At 45.8% G+C, this 20,695-nt stretch overlaps 1 protein-coding gene and 1 long non-coding RNA gene across 2 annotated transcripts; both read right to left on the reverse strand.

Annotated features, from left to right (window-relative positions):
• Nucleotides 1–427: 427 nt before the first annotated feature.
• LOC101770259 (ribulose bisphosphate carboxylase small chain, chloroplastic) lies at nucleotides 428–1,521 on the reverse strand. The gene is made up of 2 exons (XM_004962558.3): nucleotides 1,255–1,521; nucleotides 428–1,073 (listed from the first exon to the last, which is right to left on the reverse strand). Exons 1-2 carry the CDS (start codon nucleotides 1,396–1,398, stop codon nucleotides 708–710), a joined length of 510 nt encoding a protein of 169 aa, XP_004962615.1. The 5' UTR covers nucleotides 1,399–1,521; the 3' UTR covers nucleotides 428–707.
• Nucleotides 1,522–2,116: 595 nt separating this feature from the next.
• On the reverse strand, nucleotides 2,117–2,861 carry LOC101770661. Its single transcript, XR_214930.3, has 2 exons — nucleotides 2,774–2,861; nucleotides 2,117–2,699 (listed from the first exon to the last, which is right to left on the reverse strand). It is a non-coding gene; the product is annotated as an uncharacterized LOC101770661 (long non-coding RNA).
• Between the last annotated feature and the right edge of the window lie 17,834 nt (nucleotides 2,862–20,695).

Below are 20,695 nucleotides of genomic sequence, written 5' to 3' on the forward strand. Positions count from 1 at the left end.
TTAAAAAGATAGAAATGAATGATTATTTGAGTATAAGGATATATGATTTTTTGAGTATAAGGATGTATGTATAGATCCACTAAATGCAATAAACATATAGTGGTAGAAATAGAAAAAATCCACAAGTTTTTAAAAATACAATTAGCATTATTTTACCATAGCAATGCACGGGCATTTTGCTAGTTATATATTAAGTCATGATTAATAATGTAAATGCATTTATCTTCTATTTTTAAAAAACAAATTCTCACCCTCCCCATGGGAATTGATTGGTGGGCATTTCTCGTCCCATTAAAACTTCCAGGCCCACTAAACAAACAATAGAATTTTAATCTCTCGCATCTAAACTCTTTTTCCCACCCACCAATTACATCCAACCAAACAAGCCGATAGTACATAGATATATAATTATACGTCAAGAAACAGATGAGGCAGTGGAGGAATTGCGTATACAATATATTACGATGTGTATGCGTATAAGTTTAGCCGGCGCTAGCATTCACATATGCATGCTCCTCAGCCTACGTTGATACATGTACATTCGTACATACACACAGGACGGAAACACGAAAAGAAAGGGAATTAACAAGCAGGCGACTTTAAACAGAGCGTCAAATAATTAAGTTGCCAAAACCGAGTAGACACTTCATCCACGGTCGCTCACGAGCGAGCGGTCCGCGCGATAAGCTTATTTGGCGCCGCCGGTCTTACTCGGAGCCTGGGGGCTTGTAGGCGATGAACATGACGCACTGCACCTGCTTGATGTTGTCGAAGCCGATGATACGGATGTAACAGTCGGGGTAGGCCTTCTTGCACTCCTCGAACTCAGCGTACACCTGGGTGGCCTCGGTGCAGCCGAACATGGGCAGCTTCCACATGGTCCAGTAGCGCCCGTCGTAGTAACAGGGAGACGTGCTGTTCTCACGATAGACGAACCCGATCTTGCTGAACTCGAGGCAGGGGATCCAGTTCTTCCGGATCAGGTAGTCGATCTGCTTTAGGACCTCGTCCGTGGAGAGAGGTGGCAGGTAGGAGAGGGTCTCGAACTTCTTGTTGCCCTCCGCCGGCCACACCTGAGCAATTAACAATGCCCATGCATCAGTTCCTGACTTCCTACTACTCAGTTGCATTTAACTCAGATCGATTGTCGAGCTGTTTATTCGGTCGTGCATGCTCTGTATGTACTCTGTTTCTCTCTACTTAACGAAAAACATGCTATTGCGCGTCTTAAAAAAAAGATCGATCGATTGTTACCTGCATGCACCTGATCCTTCCGCCGTTGCTGACGTTGCCGAAGCCGGAGCTGCTGGAGCGGCGGCTGACGGGGAGTCTGGCGGTGGACTTGAGCCCCTGGAATGGAGCGACGGAGGTGGCGGCGGCCATCGCGGTGGGGGCCATGGCTTACTAGAGACCAAGCTAGCGAATAAAACTGAAGCCTCAGTAGCTTGAGTTGAGGCTTGTGGCAAGGGGCACATATAACCAAACCAGAGGGGATGTCAGGATATGGCAGGAGTGGCTGCTGTTGGACAGTCCAAACGTTTGTGGCTAGCTCATGCGGCGTCAGCTGCTCTGTCGTCGTCTGATGCACCTTTGCTGTATACGGGATGCAGGCGCCAACCAATTAATGAGAGGAGAGGAGCTGGTGGTCCACAGGCGAGAGATGATTTGCCTCCATCCAACCTCATACGAACCAGACAGTCCCGGCCAGGTACAATACAAACGGCAGCAAAGCATCTGCGTATGAGCGTATCCTGTGAAAGGCATATGCAAAGAGTACGTGCACACGAGTCCATGTCGATGCAAGGGAAAGACAAGACAACCAATCGGCTTATTTGTGCCTTCCAACAGTTTTGGAGTTTGCAAACCAAGCTTCGGACATTCCAACGTTCGATGTTGGAAGCGAATACATCCAATCTGTGGTTTTCAGTAATAAATATTTGGCAGGGCAAATTTGTTGGACCGGACGAATTTGAACCGCAGAGACAACACGTGAAATATATGCAAACACTAACAAAAACGCAGCTCTCATATAAAAACGAATATCGTGCATTTGCAAAACTTATTCAAGTAAAAGGCTAGCTATTAAGTCAAGAAAATGTATGCAATAATATGCATCAGACCACCCAAACCATACTTTCACTGGATTTTATTATGAAAAATTACTGGTCCAAAATAAATCCAAAACGAAATACAACAGGAAACTGGGTGAAATTGTAGGCTTCCTGGTTTTAGAGCCTGCCCCGCTTTCAAAAATAGCACTCAAAATTTACAAGAAAGCAAACATACGCCCTGTACATGCTTGCATGGTAAACGAAACCTTTACAAATTTCTGGTTATATACATGTTGATGATCTCAGAAGAGATGTACACGCCAGAAAATTTTTTCCTTCACTTCCAGTAACTCATATACAACATCCACGAACCTTGACGGGCTGCATGCCCCAATTGATGCCAGCATGTCCCATACTTGGCATATGTGGATCAGATGATATTTGAAAGACCAGTTGGCAATAGCCCGCTTGCCGCATGCGACATGTACCATCAATCATTACCACTGGTCTTTCATGCCTTGTCCTCAATAATCCAGCTAGTCATTGTACCCTTGATTTCACATACAATCAGTGATGAAAGAAGACAGTGCAACAACCACAGCAACGGAAATGGATCAACTCAACTGTTGCAACGCCAGAAAGGGTCACCTGGTTCAGTTGAAGTTTCTAGCTAAGAGATCGTGAGAATAAACAAGTAGACTAATTTCCAAAAACAAACGTACCTAGCAAACTGGTAAGCCAACCATGCAACGGCAAGTTCAAAGCTGAAGGCACAAATGGACCACAGCCACAGCCATTCTTCTTGTTGAAGGCTCATCTGGGGGATGTGGAAACAGTGGCTGCCGTTCGCCGGTAGAGCTACGGGTGGCTGCTACAGAGTACGACGACGATTGCTTCGCAAATGGCACCGCGCGGCAGCCACAAGGGGGCCGTGGGGTGGGGGAGCGCCCAAAGCATCCTGACGCGGAGGGGGATGCAATTTTGCTTCGTGCATTTGATTTTAGAGCAGCGTATATGGTTCTAGTTAGTTTACTGTGTGCTAAACACGAAGCACATCAATTTAATTTGTATAACATCCCATCCTCCAAAGCCACACCACCTAACTCTTCAAGGGGCAGGCACGCATACACATAGCGCCCTACTTACGCTTTAATCCTCGCTTCGTGTAGAAGGCTTAACCCGAAAGTACTATGACTGGTGGACAATGTTATAGCTGGCTCCACCCTTGCTCAATTAGCAAGTGGTAGTAAACATGCGCACCTGCGCTCATGGGCCACTATTGGACCTCAACCAAATTGGGCCGGGTGTCACATACATCCCCCACAAAGAACTCGACGTCTTCGTCGGTCCAACTCACCCACACATGGGCAAATGTCCAGGAACGTTCCTCTTAGCGCATGACCATACGTCCAGTGCCGGCGCCATATGCCATGCCATGTGTTCCATCCAGAACCCACACGTGCCATGTGCCATATGTCCGCACACTGACCCGTACGCACAACCTCGAGGGTCGGCTTTGATACCACTTGTAACACCCCGTCCTCCAAAGCCGCACTGCCTAGCCCTTCCGAGGGGTGGGCACGCATACACATAGCACTCTACTTGCACTTTCGTCCTCGCTTCGTATAAAAGGGTTAACCCGAAGCTGCTATGGCTGATGGATAAATATTTATAAGTTGGCTCCACCCTTGCTCAACTAGTAAGATGGTACTAAACATGCGCACCTACGCTCATGAGTCATTACTGGGCCTCAACCAAATTGGGATGGGTGTCACATTTGTGTTGTTTGATTCAACAGTAAACAGATGTGTGGTTTATCAATCCAACTATTTGATACCCATGTGTGATTCCATTGGAGAGACCATGGTCGTTGATTTGACCTCTAATTTGAACATGCTATGACCTCCATTGGGGTGAGATCCGGTTCGATGCTGCCATCTGCCCGGTCGATGTGTTATGTCTATAGTTTTTGTGCAAATGCATTCTTATGTGTTAACAGGTGTTTCAAATTGGCACAAATTTGATTTTTTTTGGGCTGCTATATATAGTAGGTTTTGTGCATAAGAATAGGGATTTTTTTGTACTGCTCTAATCCAAATGATGTGAATAATGAATGATTTGATGTAAATATGGAACTTTTGGAAATATTCAAATGCAGTTAACTGATGGGTGATTAGGGCAGGCTAAACTTCTAATAATTGCTGTACCTAGAGATGCCAACCCCGCCCCCGCCCTCTCCCCAAAAAAAGGAAAAAAAGAAAAGCATAAACCTAACTCTTGCATGATGATCTCTCTGTATTAGCAGCATGTGTCTATCATATATAGAATCTATTTGTTGTACCAAATAGATGGAGGTGTATGCCTTGTCTTTATCATATAGAGTCTGAATTATCATAATAGCCAGCTTAAACCATGATTTTGTTCTAGTTTATGATGAGTATGCACAAATTTAAGAACTAACCTAGTTGTCTCTCGTTGTGGCATTAATCTAATGGTACTACTGTTGTGACTATCATGATGTACGAAATGTAGTGACATGCCTATTTGCTTAGCGGCGTTGCTTGCTACAAAATGCCTAAATAGGGTCTTTGAGGCGTTTGGGCAAGCCGCCAACAGAAGTCTATTGAGGTAATAACAAAAGCGCCTAGAAAATGTTGTAAGCCTTTTTAAAAATACCTTCAGAAACACCTTTTTGAGGTGTGTTCGTCAAAGCGTGCATGTGTCAACTTTTCCCTTCGTCAATCTTTTACTACTAATAAAACTAAACGGGCGAATAAACATCATGCGTCATGCGTCGGCGGCTCCTCCGCTATCGTCCTGCCAAAAACTAACGCGGGCCATCCAATCCCTTCTCTTGCATCCTGCGACGTCCGTTCTTCACCTTTGCCATCCCGCTCGCCCTTCGCCCCGCCTCTCCCTATTATCCCCCTTGGTAAAAAAACACCTACCCCGCACGCTCGCTCGGTAGCGCAGCCACTGCTCAACCCACCATGCCCGCTCGACCTCGCTGGCTCTCGGGACGCCACCCACCAGGCGCTCGCGGTTCGCCATACCATGCCTCAACTCCACCCGAGGGCTGCTGCTCCCATCCACCTCCCTATTTTGTCGTCCACGTGATGGCGAATAGGGATGCTGGTGCGGCCATAGATGGTGGCTTCCTTCCTCCTTCCCAGGCTCTCAGTTCCTGTGGTCATCAGGATTTGCACGGTGGCTCCCCTCTCCCTCGTATCTGCGGCCTGCACGGCGGATCAGGAGGCTTGGCCAGAAGAAACAGAGATGGCAGTACGGGGAGGTGCCACCCGGTTCAACTTGCGGTGAGACTGTCAACACCATAGAGGGATCTACGGGTTAGTCCCATCTACATGCTTTCCATCCCAAATCGTGTGTGCATATCCAATATTTTGATTTTCGGTTCAAAAAATCTGATCAGCAGCCTCTCCTTGCTATATGAACGGGTCCATTCATTCTCCTTCAGAATCAGGGTCCAAGTTTAATCTTTTGTGCTCCGACTCAAAGCCCAAACGCCAGCGCAATGGGGATGTCGAAGGTGCTGGTAATCGGCACAATTGCCCCCATCCTTGATGCAGGCCAGCACCATGGGGTTGGCGAAGGTACTGGCAGTGGACGCAATTGCCCCCATCTTTGATGCAGTTTCATTGAATGTCGAAGAAGCTGCAGGAGCAACTTCTTGGCAACAGTCAGTTGCCAAATTTATTTGTAGCCTACGAATTAACTAGCCAATTAGTCTTTAGATATGATGTACACCGATCAAGTATGTGTAAACCTATTTTCTACTACTAATAAAATTAAACGGGCGAATAAACATCGTGCATCGGCGGCTCCCTCCATTATCATCCTGCCAAAAAACTAACATGGGCCATCCAATCCCTTATCCTGCTACATCCATTCTCAGCCTTCACCATCCCACTCGCCCTTCGCCACCCCACTCTCCCTTCTCGCCACCTCTCCCATTACCCCCATCGGTAAGAGAAACCCTAACCCGCACACTCGCTCGCTGGCACAGCCGCCGCTCCGCCCGCCCTACCCGCTCGACCTTGCTGGCTTTCGGGACGCCACCCGCCGGGCGCTCGCGGTTCGCCGTGCCATGCCGCAACTCCACCCGAGGGCTGTTGCTCCCATCCACCTTCCTGTTTTGTCGCCCATGCGATTGCGAATAGGGATGTCGGCGCGGCCATAGGCGGCGGCTCCCTTCCTCCTCCGCGGGCTCTCAGTTCCTGCAGTCATCGGGATCTGCACAAACCATGGCATGGTGGCCCCCCTCTCCCTTGTATCTACGGCCCAAAGCTGCACGGTGGATCAGGAGGCGTGGCCACAAGCAACAGAGATGGCATTACCGGGAGGTGTCGCCCGATTCAACTCGCGGTGAGACTGGGTCATCTGACTCCATGGAGGGATCTACATGTTAGTCCCATCTACATGCTTTCCATCACAAATCGTGTGTGCATATCCAATATTTTGATTTTCCGTGCAAAAAATGCATCCTCCCCTTGCTACCAATGAACGGGTTCTGCCATTATCCTTCAAAATCAGGGTCCAAGTTCAATCTTTTGTGCTCCCACTCAAAGCCCAAACGGCCAGTGCGATGGGGATATCGAAGGTGCTGGTAACCGGCGCAATTGCCCCCATCATTGATGCAGGCCAGCACGATGGGGATGGCGAACGTGCTGGCAGTGGACGCAATTGCTTCCATCCTTATGCAGTTTCACTGAATGTCGAGCAAAGCTGCAGGAGCAACTTCTGGGCAACAGCCAGTTGCCAAATTTATCTGTAGCCAGGTAATTTACTAGACAATTAGTCTTTAGATATAATGTACATCGATCAAGTATGTGTAAATCTATCTTCTACTACTAATAAAACTAAATGGGCGAATAAACGTCATAAGTCGGCGCCTCCCTCAGCTATGGCTCTGCCAAAAAACTAACGTGGGTTGTCCGATCCTTCTCTTGCATCTTGCAACGTCCGTTCTCCACCTTTGCCATCCCGCTTGCCCTTCGCCATCCTGCTCGCCCTTCACCCCGCCTCTCCCGTTACCCCCTCGGTGTAAAAAAAAACCTTACCCCGCACGCTCACTTGCTGGCAAAGCCGCTGCTCCACCCGCCATGCCCGCTTGATCTCGCTGGCTCTCGGGACTCTACCCACTGAGCGCCCGCGGTTCGCCGTGCCATGCCGCAACTCAACCCGAGGGCTGCTGCTCCTATCCAACTTCCTATTTTGTCACCCATGTGATGGCGAATAGAGATGTCGGCGCGGCCATAGGTGGCGGCTCCCTTGCTCCTCCCTGGGCTCTTAGTTCCTGCAGTCATTGGGATCTGCAGGACCACGGCGCGGTGGTCCCCTCTCCCTCGTATCTGTGGCCCAAAACTACACGGCGGGTCAGGAGGCGTGGCCACAAGCAACAGAGATGGCAGTACCAGGAGGTGCCTTCTGACTCAACTTGCGGTGAGACTGCGTCACCCTACTTCATGGAGGGATCTACATATTAGTCCCATCTACATGCTTTCCATCCCAAATCGTGTGTGCGTATCTAATATTTTGATTTTCTGTGCAACTTGAGCAAATCAAGTATTATGATGATCGTATGTTATCGCCCTTAGGAAAAATATATATAACTGGTGTTTTTTTAATCATCATTCTTAGTCACTTTTGGTCCAGTAAGAGTATTTTTTTTAGCATGTAACCTTAGCAAAAAAATAGAGGGGCATGTGTTGATGACCGAAATTGACAAATTTGGGTGAAGTAGTCTATAAACCAGTCAGACCGGTTTGAACATAGTTCTCAAATTTTAAATTGGACCTTACCATTGTGTAGCTCTTGTCGAGACGATTAAAATGCATACGTAGAACGTCCAATTCGGAGCTTAGGTGAGAGAGTTACAAACTCAGGAAGTTCTGCACCTGAGCCAAACCGGTCAAATTGGTTTGCAAGGATGGTTAGACTGGTTTGGTATGTGTAAACCGAGTTAGGAGTTGTATTTTCATATGGGATTCGTAAGGGTTTTGATTCTTATTGGGGCAAGACCTTCCCTCCCTATAAATATAAAGGGTCACGACCGATTGTGGGTAATACAATCGATCAAATACAAAAGCATCTACTATTTTTGCTTTAAACCTTTTTCTCTTTGCCCTAGCTTTTCCAACCCCATCTTGCTATTATTCCTTCGTCTCTACGATGTCTGAGGATGTTTTATGTGGTCGCCAACCCTTAGAACAGCCCAAGGTGTGCTTTCCCTGATGGGGTCCCTCCCTCCCGAGCATTTGTTTGTTCTTTGCCAGGCTCACCGCTCTGACGGTCCACCAAACCGGTCTAACCGCCTTGTACAGAGGTGTTGCAAGGACCCATCCGCATGCTGCACGTTCGAGTGCAAGTATTTGGTGTGACCCGTTATCATGTCAATACACAAGTTTTGCTATGCATATGTATCTAGAAAAGCCAAAACGAGGTACAATTTGGGATATGGAGTTTTGGTGTGTATCTAAAATCTATATATGTAGAAAAGTTAAAATGATCTGCATTTTAGAGTGGATGGAGTATGATTCAGCTAGTCAAATCTATGATATTTGCACAGTTTAAATGCTCTGTGAGAAAATGTACTCCAATCAACTCCTTATGTATCATCACATGTGTTGACACCAGTTTTTGACCAGAGTCAACTGTTGTGGATAAGATTCTGATAGCCAATGAAAGAGAGCGAAAGAGCCTGATGATGACACCGCATTGACCAAAACTAACCTTTGTTGACCAGGATTCCAAAAGCTGATAGAAGACCGGATGAAGCCCGATCAGAAGCGAAATCGACTCCACCAAGTAAGGGAAAGCATGGAGATTTATCTTAGGTAGTTTGTAAAAATAACTGTAATAGTCATGTCGTAATCGACTAGGATTTTAGCCTGCTCCAGGGTATAAATATAAGCCCATGAGCTTTGTAATAAATAATCATCAATCAATCAATACAACATTTCAGCACCACGCCGTCAAAATCCTAGGAGTAGGAGTAGAGTAGTTTCGACGAGTTCCTTCTTGCGCGCACGGCTGCATCGGTTTCAATCTCAGGCGAGCTTGTAAGTTCCGTCACTTGGTCATTACGGCCTCTATCAGAACTTTCTAAGTTAAGTCTTATATTCTGATAGTCGGTTATGTGGCTAGTTATTGAGTTATCTTAGATTGCAAGTAGAACTTTCTAGGCTTTGTTCAATATCTACTTGTTTTTGACAGTTGCTCACAATTATCGAGTTGTTTGGTTTTATTAAGTTGCATCGTATCGATTTCTTAGTTTTATCAAGCTCTCACAATTATCGAACGGCTTAAATCTGGTTAAGTTGTCTTCATCGGCTCCTCGACCTTATTTAAGCGTTCACCAGTTATCTGATCGTATCGGCTGGTTAAATCTTGCATGCATTAAATGCTTTACATCAGCTGGTTAGATCTTGCATGCTTTAAATGCTTTACATATGCTAGGTCCGATTGATCTTTACTCTTGCCCCTCGTATTGCTACCCATCGTATCCCTGACGTCATAACACTACTGTTGAGAGCTGATGCATTGGCTGTGTATCATCCACATCTCACGGAAGCATGGTGATGCCATTGAGCCAATAGAGGCGCGTATGAGACCTTGCTGCTGCAAGCTTGTCTGATTAAGTTAGTGTGCCGAAGTTAATGCCCTCTCACCGTGTTACCTTATCTAAGTTTAAGTACACGGTTATGACATTGATTAGGTTCCATTAGCTTAATTAGCTCGTAAGTGGTAGGCAAGAGTTTCTTGTTGCTGTGTTCTAATCTTTTAGGTTAATAGATTGATGCCAATGCCCTCTTATTTGTGTTACCTTGTCTAAGTTCAATTACACTTATCAAGATATTGACTAGATCTGTTAGTCTATTTGATGTGCGCATGGTTAGCAAGGGCTCTTTTTATGGCTGTTGTTTTACAATGCATTGGCTCTCACAGTTGATGGCACATGCCATTAATATTTTATTATTTACACCCCATAATTACATTAAATACTTGTCTATCATGGTGTTTATTCTAAAAATGCCTACCCATGAGTTTGAAAGGCTTCACCGCTGATCGGCCTAGGAATTTAATGTTTACCTTGTCAATTTTCTAGTCAAATTGACTGGCACGCCTTACACCTTCGCGAGCCAATTTGGAGCCTGCACTGGAGTTAAGCAAATCTCCTAGGTCCTCCATGTTGTTCAATGCAGAAGCCTGAGTTCCAGATTTTGCGTCAACACACTCTTGGCACACCCGGTGGGACCAGATCATTAAATATTAAGGGCGACGCAAATGGTCAGTTCGTTAAAAGAAGCCTCAATGGATGCTACAACTGATGACATTGAAGGAAAGCTAGGAGAAGGCTTTACGTCGGCTAACCTTTTGGAAGAAATTGATATAGGACCAGGTGATAGATCAAGGCCGACATTTATAAGTTCCAAGTTGCTTCCTGAGTTTAAACAAAGATTGATAGTATTATTAAAAGAGTGTCAAGATTGTTTTGCTTGAGAATATTATGAGATGCCTGGATTAAGCCATACCATTGTGGAGCATCGCCTACCCATTAAGCCAGGTTATCGGTCATTTAAGCAACAAGCTAGAAGATTCAAAGCGGAATTGCTGGAAGATATTCAGGCCAAAATTACCCAGTTGTATGAAGCCAAGTTTATCAGACCCTACCAGTATGCGGAGTGGGTTTCAAACATTGTCCTTGTAATAAAGAAAAATGGAAAGTTAATAGCTTGTGTTGATTTTCGCAATCTAAATAAAGCTACACCAAAGGATGAATACCCAATGCCAGTTGTGGATACGATGGTTGATGCAGCATCAGGTCATAATATTTTAAGTTTCATGGATGGGAACACTTGATACAATCAGATATTGATGGCAGAAGAAGACATTTCAAAGACTGTGATTCGATGTCCTGGAGCTATTGGGCTTTACGAGTGAGTGGTCATGACCTTTAGGTTGAAAAATGCTAGTGCGACTTATCAACGGGCTATGAACCATATTTTCCATAGTCTCATCAATAGGATTGTGGAGATCTACATTGATGATGTGGTGGTGAAATCCAAATCCCTTGAGGAACATTTGGCTGATTTACGCGAAACATCGGAGCGTATAAGGAAACATGGTTTAAAGATGAATCCAAACAAGTGTGCTTTTAGCGTATAGGTTTCATGGTGCATGAAAGAGGAACTGAAGTTGGCCAAAGAAGTATCAAAGTGATCAATGCTATTGTTCCACCAACAAACAAGACAAAACTACAGTCTCTAATTGGGAAGGTCAACTTTATCAAGAGGTTCATATCCAACTTGTCAACATGTATTGAACCATTCATGCTGATGTTAAAGTTAAAGCCTGATCAAGAGTTCATTTGCGGAGAAAAGCAACAAGCCGTCTTGGATGAAATTAAGAGATATTTGAAAACACCACCTATTCTGATTGCGCCACAAACTGATTGGCCATTCAAATTGTATTTATCAGCTGATGAGCAGGCGATCGGGTTGGTTTTGGTTCAAGAAGTTGTCTTGTATCTAAGCATAAGACTTTTGGATGCATAAACAAGATATCCACCCGTTGAGAAATTGTGCTTGTGCTTATACTTCTCGTGCACAAAGTTATGACATTACCTGTTGACCTTCGAGTGCATGGTGGTATGTAAAGCCAATGTGGTCAAGTACATGTTGTCGGCTCCTATCATGAAAGGAGGGATCGGCAAATGGATTTTGGCTCTAACTAAGTTTGATTTACGGTATGAATCGGCTAAAGCTGTTAAAGCTCAAGCTATGGCTGATTTTATTGTTCAACATCGAGATGATTCAATAAGCATGATTGAGCTAGTTCCATGGGTCTTATTCTTCGATGGATCGTCATGTGACAAAGGGTGCGGTGTCGGCTTATACATTGTATCACCTCGAGGGCAACATTTGAATTTTCTTTTCATTTCAAGAAAGGGATGACTAATAATCAGATTGAGTATGAGCCGATGTTGAAAGGATTGCGTATTTTAAGAGAATCAAGAGCCAACGTTGTGGAGATTTTTGGCGATTCATTGTTGGTTATTAATCAATTACTAGGAATTTATGAATGGAAGGATGATTTATTACAAGAATACTTCAATGATTGTAAGCAGATTTTGGAAGAATTTGGGATCGTATCATTGCATCATGTTCCATGAGAGCAGAACGGAGATGCCAATCGGCTAGCTTAGATGGCGTCAGGATATCGATCGATGGAGCTGATTATGGATGCCACAGCTGAGCAAACTAACTAAACTGGTCAATTTGATCGGACTGGTGATTGGAGGATAGAAATAATTGAATATTTGAAGAATCCTTCTCAAAAGGTTACCAAGAAATTACGATACATGGCTATTAAATATGTGTTACTTGGTGAATCCTTGTATTATCATACGATTGATGGAATCCTACTGAAATGCTTAAGTCCTAAGGAAGCCAAATCTACGGTAGATGAAGTGCATGGAGGAATTTGTGGTTCTTATCAATCGGCTCATAAGATGCGATGGGTAATCTTAAGGACCGGATATTATTTGCTGATGATGCTGGAGGATTGTTTTAAATATTTTAAAGGTTTCCAAAAGTGTCAACAATTTGGAAATATTCAGAGAGCACCAGCGTTGGCTATGAATCCAATCATCAAGCCTTGGCCATTTAGAGGATGGGGAATTGATCTCATTAGCCAGATTTATCTGTAATCAAGTAAAGGTCATAAATTTATAATTGTAGCAACTGACTACTTTACGAAGTGGGTGGAAGCAATTCCTTTGAAGAATGACAGTTCAAGTAACATCATCGATTTCATCAAGGAACATATCATCCATAGATTCAGCATTCCTCAAACCATTACAACTGATCAAGGGTCGATGTCCATGTCTAGAGAGGTTGAGGAATTTTCTTGATGAATTGGGGATTAAATTGTTAAATTCTTGACCTTATTATGCTCAAGCTAATGGTCAAGCAGAAGCTTCCACCAAGAGTGTGATCAAGTTGTGTTGGTGTTTAGACCCGGCAACCTACCGAGGGGGTACCCGAGGTAGTATTTTATGCGTGGGGCTTGCTGAGATCAATAACTCGAAGGTGAACTCGAACACACAATTTAGACAAGTTTGGGCTGCTTAGATTGCGTAATACCCTACGTCCTGTGTGTTGGTTGTATCGTATTGGTTGAACTTGTTTGGAGGGGGTCCCTTCCTCGCCTAATATTGTCGAGGGCAGGGTTACAGGTCGGTTGTTTACAAGAATAATAGTCGGATTCGACTAGAGAGTCCCACCCTAATTGCTACAAGTAGTTTCCTAATCCTCAACTAGTTCTTGTCCTCCACGTAGACCACGCCATCCTGCACCGTAGTCTCCATGTCTGACACGTCTTGGTGTATAGCGCCATATCTCGGACTGGCCAAACCTTCTGGTGGGCCCATAGATGTATGGACGAAAAGCCTCCAAGTACTTTTTAGTCAAATGTAGCAGTCTCGAGTACTTGTGTCAGCGTTTCGGACTAGTTTGTGGTGCTCTTTGAGTACTCCATTGGATTGAGTCTTCAAATGTACTCGAGTACTGCCATGTAGCTAGAATGTGCTCAAACCTCATTTAACTTGGTCTTGAATCTTCAATCTTAGATTTGATATGGACGTGCGATGAAAATCACACTCCATATGGAGTAGCCCCTGAGCCTTAGATTGAATTGAAGAATCAGGTTGAAGGTCAGTCTTGTAATTTCACATCTATTTTCTTGAAACCCAAAGAAAAAACTTTTTAGCCAATGGGCACGTGGCATGCAGCTCCCGAGCTGTTACACGACTAGTTTGGATATAAGGGTCAACCATTGGTCAACATGACCGTTCGCCAACAGTAACCTTATCTCTTTCCGAAAAAATTGGAAACTACAAGCGATAACTGCGGGCGTTTAAAAATGGAATATTCCTGTTAATCTCGCCTCTGTTTTTACTGTGTTGCGTTTATAAATAATGGAGGAAATCATCCCTTCCATTTCACCCAAGCCATCTGCTCTTTCAACATGTAGCCCTAGCGCCGCCGCTTGCCTGATCCTTGAGATCGAGTGCCACCGTCCCCCACCGCTTAGCCTTTGAGCGCATGCGCAAGAAGACCCTCGTTGCAACAGAATGGGAAAGAAGGCGACATCTAACAAAGCAGTGGAGAGCAAGAAGAGGAAGGTAGCAAAGAAAGAAATCCAGCTGCTGTTGCCCAAGTATGGGAAGATTGACTAGACGGCCCCGCCGACCCAAGCATGCGCCTAGAAGAATTCTGTGCTGAACAAGGTGGACATCCAGGCATTGGTGGATGACAAATCTTCTCCAAGACCAAGAGTTCATCAACTAGAGAGAAGCCTGCAGGAACCCCTGGCCAATGGAGAGCTACACCCATGAGATGGTAATCTTTACGCATTTTATTGAGCACGGCTTGGCCTTGCCTACTTCTAATTTTTTCATGGGTTGTTGACATATTACAAGTTAGAACTTGTCCACCTAAATCCCAACTCCATTCTGCACATCGCTATTTTCATGCATCTTTGCGAAGCTTTTCTCGGAATCCAGCCGCACTTTCAACTCTTCCGCAAGTTCTTCAAAGTCAAGCCCCAACCCAGGATGGATCATACTGAAGTAGTCGTGGGGCAGGCATTCAACTGTGGGAGAAGGTCAAAGTATTGTACATGGATTATGAGATGATTGACTCCCATTCTAGCTGGAAGGAGAGGTGGTGTTACATTAGGAACCATGAGCCCCGACTACCCAAGGTGACAGGCCACCACCCAGTTTGGAACAATCGGTGGTTGGATGAGCCTACCCATGGCGATAGCCTTCAGCTACCTGAGCTTCTGAGAAGATCGCCGTACTCAAGCAGGAAGGGCTGATCAGGGTCGGGGTAGCCTTCAGTTTTATGAAGAGGCGAGTCCAGCCTCTACAATTGCGTTGCACCTGGGGATACAACTACTCAGGCCCCAACGATCCATCCCGGATCACATCCGATGACATATCCGTAGATGAAGTCATGGCATGATTGAGGCACCTATTCAAGCACACGAGCGCGATCCCGACTATTGTTCAGGAGTTCTACGCTGCGAACCCGCCAAGTAGTGTAAGTACCCATGGCCTCAGCCCTCGAGTTCTAATTTTTGTACTTGTTGATTTTCCTACTTGTCTTCTCTTACAGGAAGAAATTCACCTATTTTGCTCCGTTCCTCCTCCACCTGGATCGGATGGCTCTGACGCTTCTCCACGTGTGCATATGGCTACTGATGTACAAAAAGTAGTCGAGGAGGAGGAGTTGAAAGGGTTCTCCTCCTTCAGTAGCTCTGATTCAAAAGCTGCTGAGGAATATGAGATCAAGGCCCAGCCATCGGTCAAGGCGGGGTCTTCTTCCGGGACATCCAAGCGTGGAACTGAAGATGACTTCAAGGTTGGTTTGGCGTCGCCATTGAAGAAGAGGCACACCGTCGCTATTAAGCATCTGGCAAGATGCCACTCACCGCTGAGGACATCCCTACTCCGATAATCACATTTGAAGAAGGACAAGATCCTGAGGACCAAGTACTTGCAAGTAATTTCCTTACCGCCATGTCTTACTGAATATGACATTGGCAGATTGCAGGTAGTTGAGGAGGAGATAGAGGCGGACAGGACGACTACAGATGTCGTGCAGCAGGAGCTACCAGTGTCCAAGGAGGTTATATAGCTGGATGAATATGAAGAGCCTCCTATCACCAGAGCCAACCCCATCGGCGCGCAAACTACCCAAGGAGTGGAGACGGTGGCCAAGGTTGGTGAGGATCAAGCTGCGATCCAGCAAGCCACGCCAAAGAAGCCGTCCCTTAATATCAGGCCCGTGCACTTGGCGGGGGAGCCCTCTTTTAAGATAAAGAGGTCAACCAAGTACTTAAGTACTGGTGCTTCTTTCAAGTATCGATTGTAGGTTGATTTTGCCTTGCAGCGTGTCTTCTGACATTTGTCCTTATCAGGAGTTTCACCAACGTGGATATTGGAGGCTCAAGCTCGAAGTGTGCAACCATTGGTAGCAGCCGCTCGGTCGAAGACCTCGTCCCAATGCCTGCAATTCCGCCGTCAGAGGATCAACCTGCGTTGGAAATAGCTCCAGGTGTTGTATACCTTGTTGTTGCGCTCATGCATGATGTTATTACTTCACTAAATGTAACTTTAGTGCTAGCCCTTGAGCTACCAGTGGCAGAGCCTATCGCAGCGACATCTTCCAGAGTTGTGGCTACATTTGTATCCCCCGAGGTGGAGGCGGAGACCAAAGCGGCAGAGGCGATTACTTCTGGAGTCATGGCTACCTATGTAGCTCCCAAGCTAGAAGTAGAGACTGAAGCCACTGGTGCCCTCAAAGTTTTGGTGTCCATCCCACCTTCTGAGGCAGGCCCATCATCTAGCCATACGCTGGTTCCTCTTGGTGCACCAATCGCCAAAGAGCACGAGGAAGCTTGGACAGCTGAGGGGGTGAACCTGGAGGATATCCAGCTCCTTGTTGACCCTCTCACTACCATAGAAATGGAGGCCATGGTCAAGGAGATGCACCGCCACGTAGGCGAATATATAGTGGTAAGTTTCTCTTCTCATTTGTCTTCAACTTGAAATCGGTACTCGTTCCTTATACGAGTACTTGCTCTGTTTTGTAGAAATTGATCGAACGCTCCCACCGGAAGTCCAAAATGATCCAAGGCTACGGAGATACTATAATGTGGGCTGAGGCACTTGAGTGCGAGCTGAGCAAGGGGAGGCAATACTACTCCCGGCTACTCATGAAGTACAACGGCCAAGCTACCGAGTACCGCAATCTCATCCAACAAGCTGCGGAGGAGAAGGACCACCTCCGGAAATGCAACAAGATGTTGAAGCATCAGCTAAAAGATAACTTGTCATCTTTTGCTGGTCTTCGAGTACCAATCACACTTGGCAATTCTAAACTGCCCCCTATGTTGTTCTTGCAGAGGTCCAGAAAGTCAAAGAAGATCTCCAAGGCCGAGTCACGGACTAGTAGAAGAGTGACGGAGCAACACGACAAGTTGTCCGCTCTGTACGAGACTCTAGAGCACCGCCTGAAGAAGGAGCGGAAGATGCACACTGACGGAGAAGTTGATCTGGTGAACACCACAATGACCCTCCAAGATCGCAAGGCTGAGTTGGCAACCACCAAGCTTGCTCTGAATGAGCTGACAAAAGCCGCTCATCCCATCGTTGACATGGTGGAGCCCTCGGCAGAAGGCGTGGAGCCCCGTCCTTTGGTGAAGGTACTCAAGGAAGTGCCTGCGAAGATAACCGGCTACATTTAGAAGATGGCAGAGTCCGTCTCGAAGCAGCTGTTGGCGATGGTGAAATCCTTCTACCCGCAAGCTGACTTGGCTCTAGTTGCGGAGGGGATTTCCCAAGACTGCTCTGATGAGCAGTTTCAACAGTACCGACAAGAGGTGGCTCCCATTGCTAAGGATTTAGTCGGTCAGATAGATCTTGAGTAGTTTGTATATAAAAACATAAAGTTATTGTAACATAAACATGTCATGAATGAAATGTAAATTATTTGAAGTCTTGTCGCAAATTTCATTTCTTGTCGGCTTGTTTGAATTTTTTGGTTTAGTGCATCTCATGGACTACCCTGATAGTTGCTCATGCGGTAGTCATGAGTGTTTGTGCACAAGGCTACTCTTATGAGCCTCTTCAGATACACAGTGTAGAGTACTTCTAGGATGCGACCCCTTTTTTGTAGGGTGCAGGTACTCGAGTATCTGGATAGTCGAACTCTTTAGGCAAGTAGACTCTTCAGGACTTTGTCAGCTGGAGCCTATCTTTGCAACCTCTCTGGGTTGTTCGGGTGTGGTGCTCCGAAGACCTGGAACTACAAACTTGTTATTACAAGCTATGACTAGACAGACTTGTCTAGATAAGGACTCGAGTAGTAATATAACTCCCAAATTACTGACAACTTCCTTTCTGGAGGCCGTCGATGGACAGAAGCTCATGATTTTTGTGTGCAGGCTTATCTTTGTTAGTTGTTGTTGGGAAATTTTGTCTAACGAGTTGAATGACTCGAAAGATATGTGTGCAAACTTGTTATTACAAGCTGCATGTGGACAATTTTATCCAACAAGTTGAATAACTCGAAAATATCTTTTTGCAGGCATGTGACTACAAGCCACAGGTTTGGGTGATAGTATCCAAGAAGCTAAATAGCTCGACAACTTGCTTTTGCAAATCGCAATTAGGCAGAAATAGGTAGTCATTTTACGATAAAAAATAACTCTACTTTATTAAATTGTAATTGTACAACTGAGGCTAGTGGCCAATTTACATGAATATGTAAACCATGGGTTGAATCGACATAGGTGCTTGATGTTCCATGAGTTGTCGACTTCTTCACCAAAGAGAGCTTGTAGTCTGTACGGCCCAGGTCAAGTAACCTTGGAGACGATGAAAGGACCCTCCCATGGCGAATTCAGCTTGTGCAGCCCCTTGGTGTCTTGAATACACTTGAGGACCATATCGCCTGTGTTGAATGAACATTCTTTAACGTTATGATCATGATAGCGGTGGATTCCTTCAAGGTATCTTGCTGACTGGACGAGTGCTACACAGCGAGCTTCTTTGAGGTTGTCCAAGTCTAGACACCTTGTTTCTTCAGCTGCGCCCTCCTCATACTGCTCGACTACTGGAGATTTCCATATGACGTCGGTGGGGAGAACGGCTTCTAATCCGTAGACCAGGAAGTAGGGTGAGTACCCTGTAGGCTTGCACAACTGGGTGCGAAGCCCCCAGAGGACATTGGGTAGCTCCTTGAGCCACTTGCCCCCTTTGGTGTTTCCAATGTTGTGTAGTCTTTTCTTGAGAGCCTCCAGTACCTTCCCGTTGGTGCGCTCAACCTGGCCATTGGCCCGCGGATGAGCGACAGAGACGTACCGGATGTCAATCCCGTTGTTCTCATAGTACTCCAAGAACTCGTGATTGTTGAAATTTGAGCCCAAATCTGTGATGATGCGATTGGGGAAGCTGTAGTGATGCATAATTTTGTCAAGGAAGTTGAGTACTTTGTTTGCCTTGGGGCAGGTTACCGACTTCACCTCAATCCACTTGGTGAACTTGTCGATCGTAACGAGTACTCGGTTGAAGACCCCAGGCACCGTAGGCAGAGGGTCAATCATGTCTAGCCCCCAGCATGCGAAAGGCCAAGAGGGTGGTATGGTGATCAACTTGTAGGCAGGGACGTGTTGTTGCTTGGCGAGGAATTGACGCCCTTGGCATCGGTGGACTAGTTCTTCGGCATTAGCGAGAGCTGTAGGCCAATAGAATCCTACTCTGAAAGCTTTCCCCACGATCGTTCTTGAGGATGCGTGGTTGCCACAGATGCCCTTGTGGATCTCCTCCAGTATGTCTTTGTCATCTTGCCGTGAGACGCACTTCATGAGTACTCCTGATGATGCGCCTCATCTGTAGAGCTTGTCCCCGATTAGAATGTAGTTCTTGCTATACCGTAAGACTTGCTCTACTTCTATCTTGTCTAGAGGTAATTTGTGCTCCTTGATGTAGTCGATGAAGGGGGTTCTTCAGTCTACATCGATCATCATAACCTCCCAGTCTGGCGCATCATGGCCTCGATCGGTGGTTTTTGAAGGTGCCGGCTCCGCTATGGATGGCTTGTGTAGTTCATGGACGAAGACCCCTGCTGAAACTTGAGTGCGAGTAGATCCAAACTTGGATAAGACGTCCACGGCTACGTTGTTGTCATGGACTACGTGGTGGAACTCTAGACTAGAGAACTTGTTGTCCTTGCGTACTTCCAAGCAGTACGCATCCATATTGTCCTTGTGGCGATCTCACTCATCGTTGACTTGATTGATTACCACCATGAGTTGCCATAGACCAACAATCGCTTGATTCCTAGCGAGACTGCCAGGTGGAGCCCATGTAGAAGTGTTTCGTATTCAGCTTCATTGTTGGATACCTCCCAGAATATCTGCAAGACATATTTGAGCTGTTCACCTTTGGGAGAGATTAAGAGTACCCCTACGCCGGCGCCTTCAAGTTTTTGTGATCCGTTGAAGTACATGACCCAATGCTCTGGGTGCTCAGCTGGTGTTGTTACTTGATTTTCCCACCACTCTAGCATGAAATTGACTAGTGTTTGTGATTTGATGGCAGTTCTTGGTTTGAATTCTAGGGACAAGGCTTCAAGTTCTACTGCACACTTGGAGATTCTTCCTGTTGCATTTGGATTATGGAGGATTTCTCCCAAGGGGAAATTTGTGATGACGGAGATATTGCGTTCCTGGAAGTAGTGTTGTAGCTTCTGCGAGGTGAGTAGTATTGCGTATAGCAATTTTTGAAATAGCGGGTACCTATTTGGGGTCCAGCCATGAGGCAATTAGGGCTATCTTGGAGCTATCACCAGTCTCAATGTCAATGACTTTGATATCAACTTCACTTACCGGCTTGACCTTGGTTGCCCCCGACTTCTTTTCTGGAATCTCGAGTTCTAACGGGGACAGTTTCTTGGAAGCGGCGAAGGCTTGCATCATCGAATTTGGCACTTGAGTAGTCGTTGCCAGCTCCACGGCTTCTGTGTCACAGTCCTATGATCTTTTCAAGTCTT

Source organism: Setaria italica, chromosome III (assembly GCF_000263155.2).
Source record: "Setaria italica strain Yugu1 chromosome III, Setaria_italica_v2.0, whole genome shotgun sequence".
Taxonomy (NCBI): Eukaryota; Viridiplantae; Streptophyta; class Magnoliopsida; order Poales; family Poaceae; genus Setaria; species Setaria italica.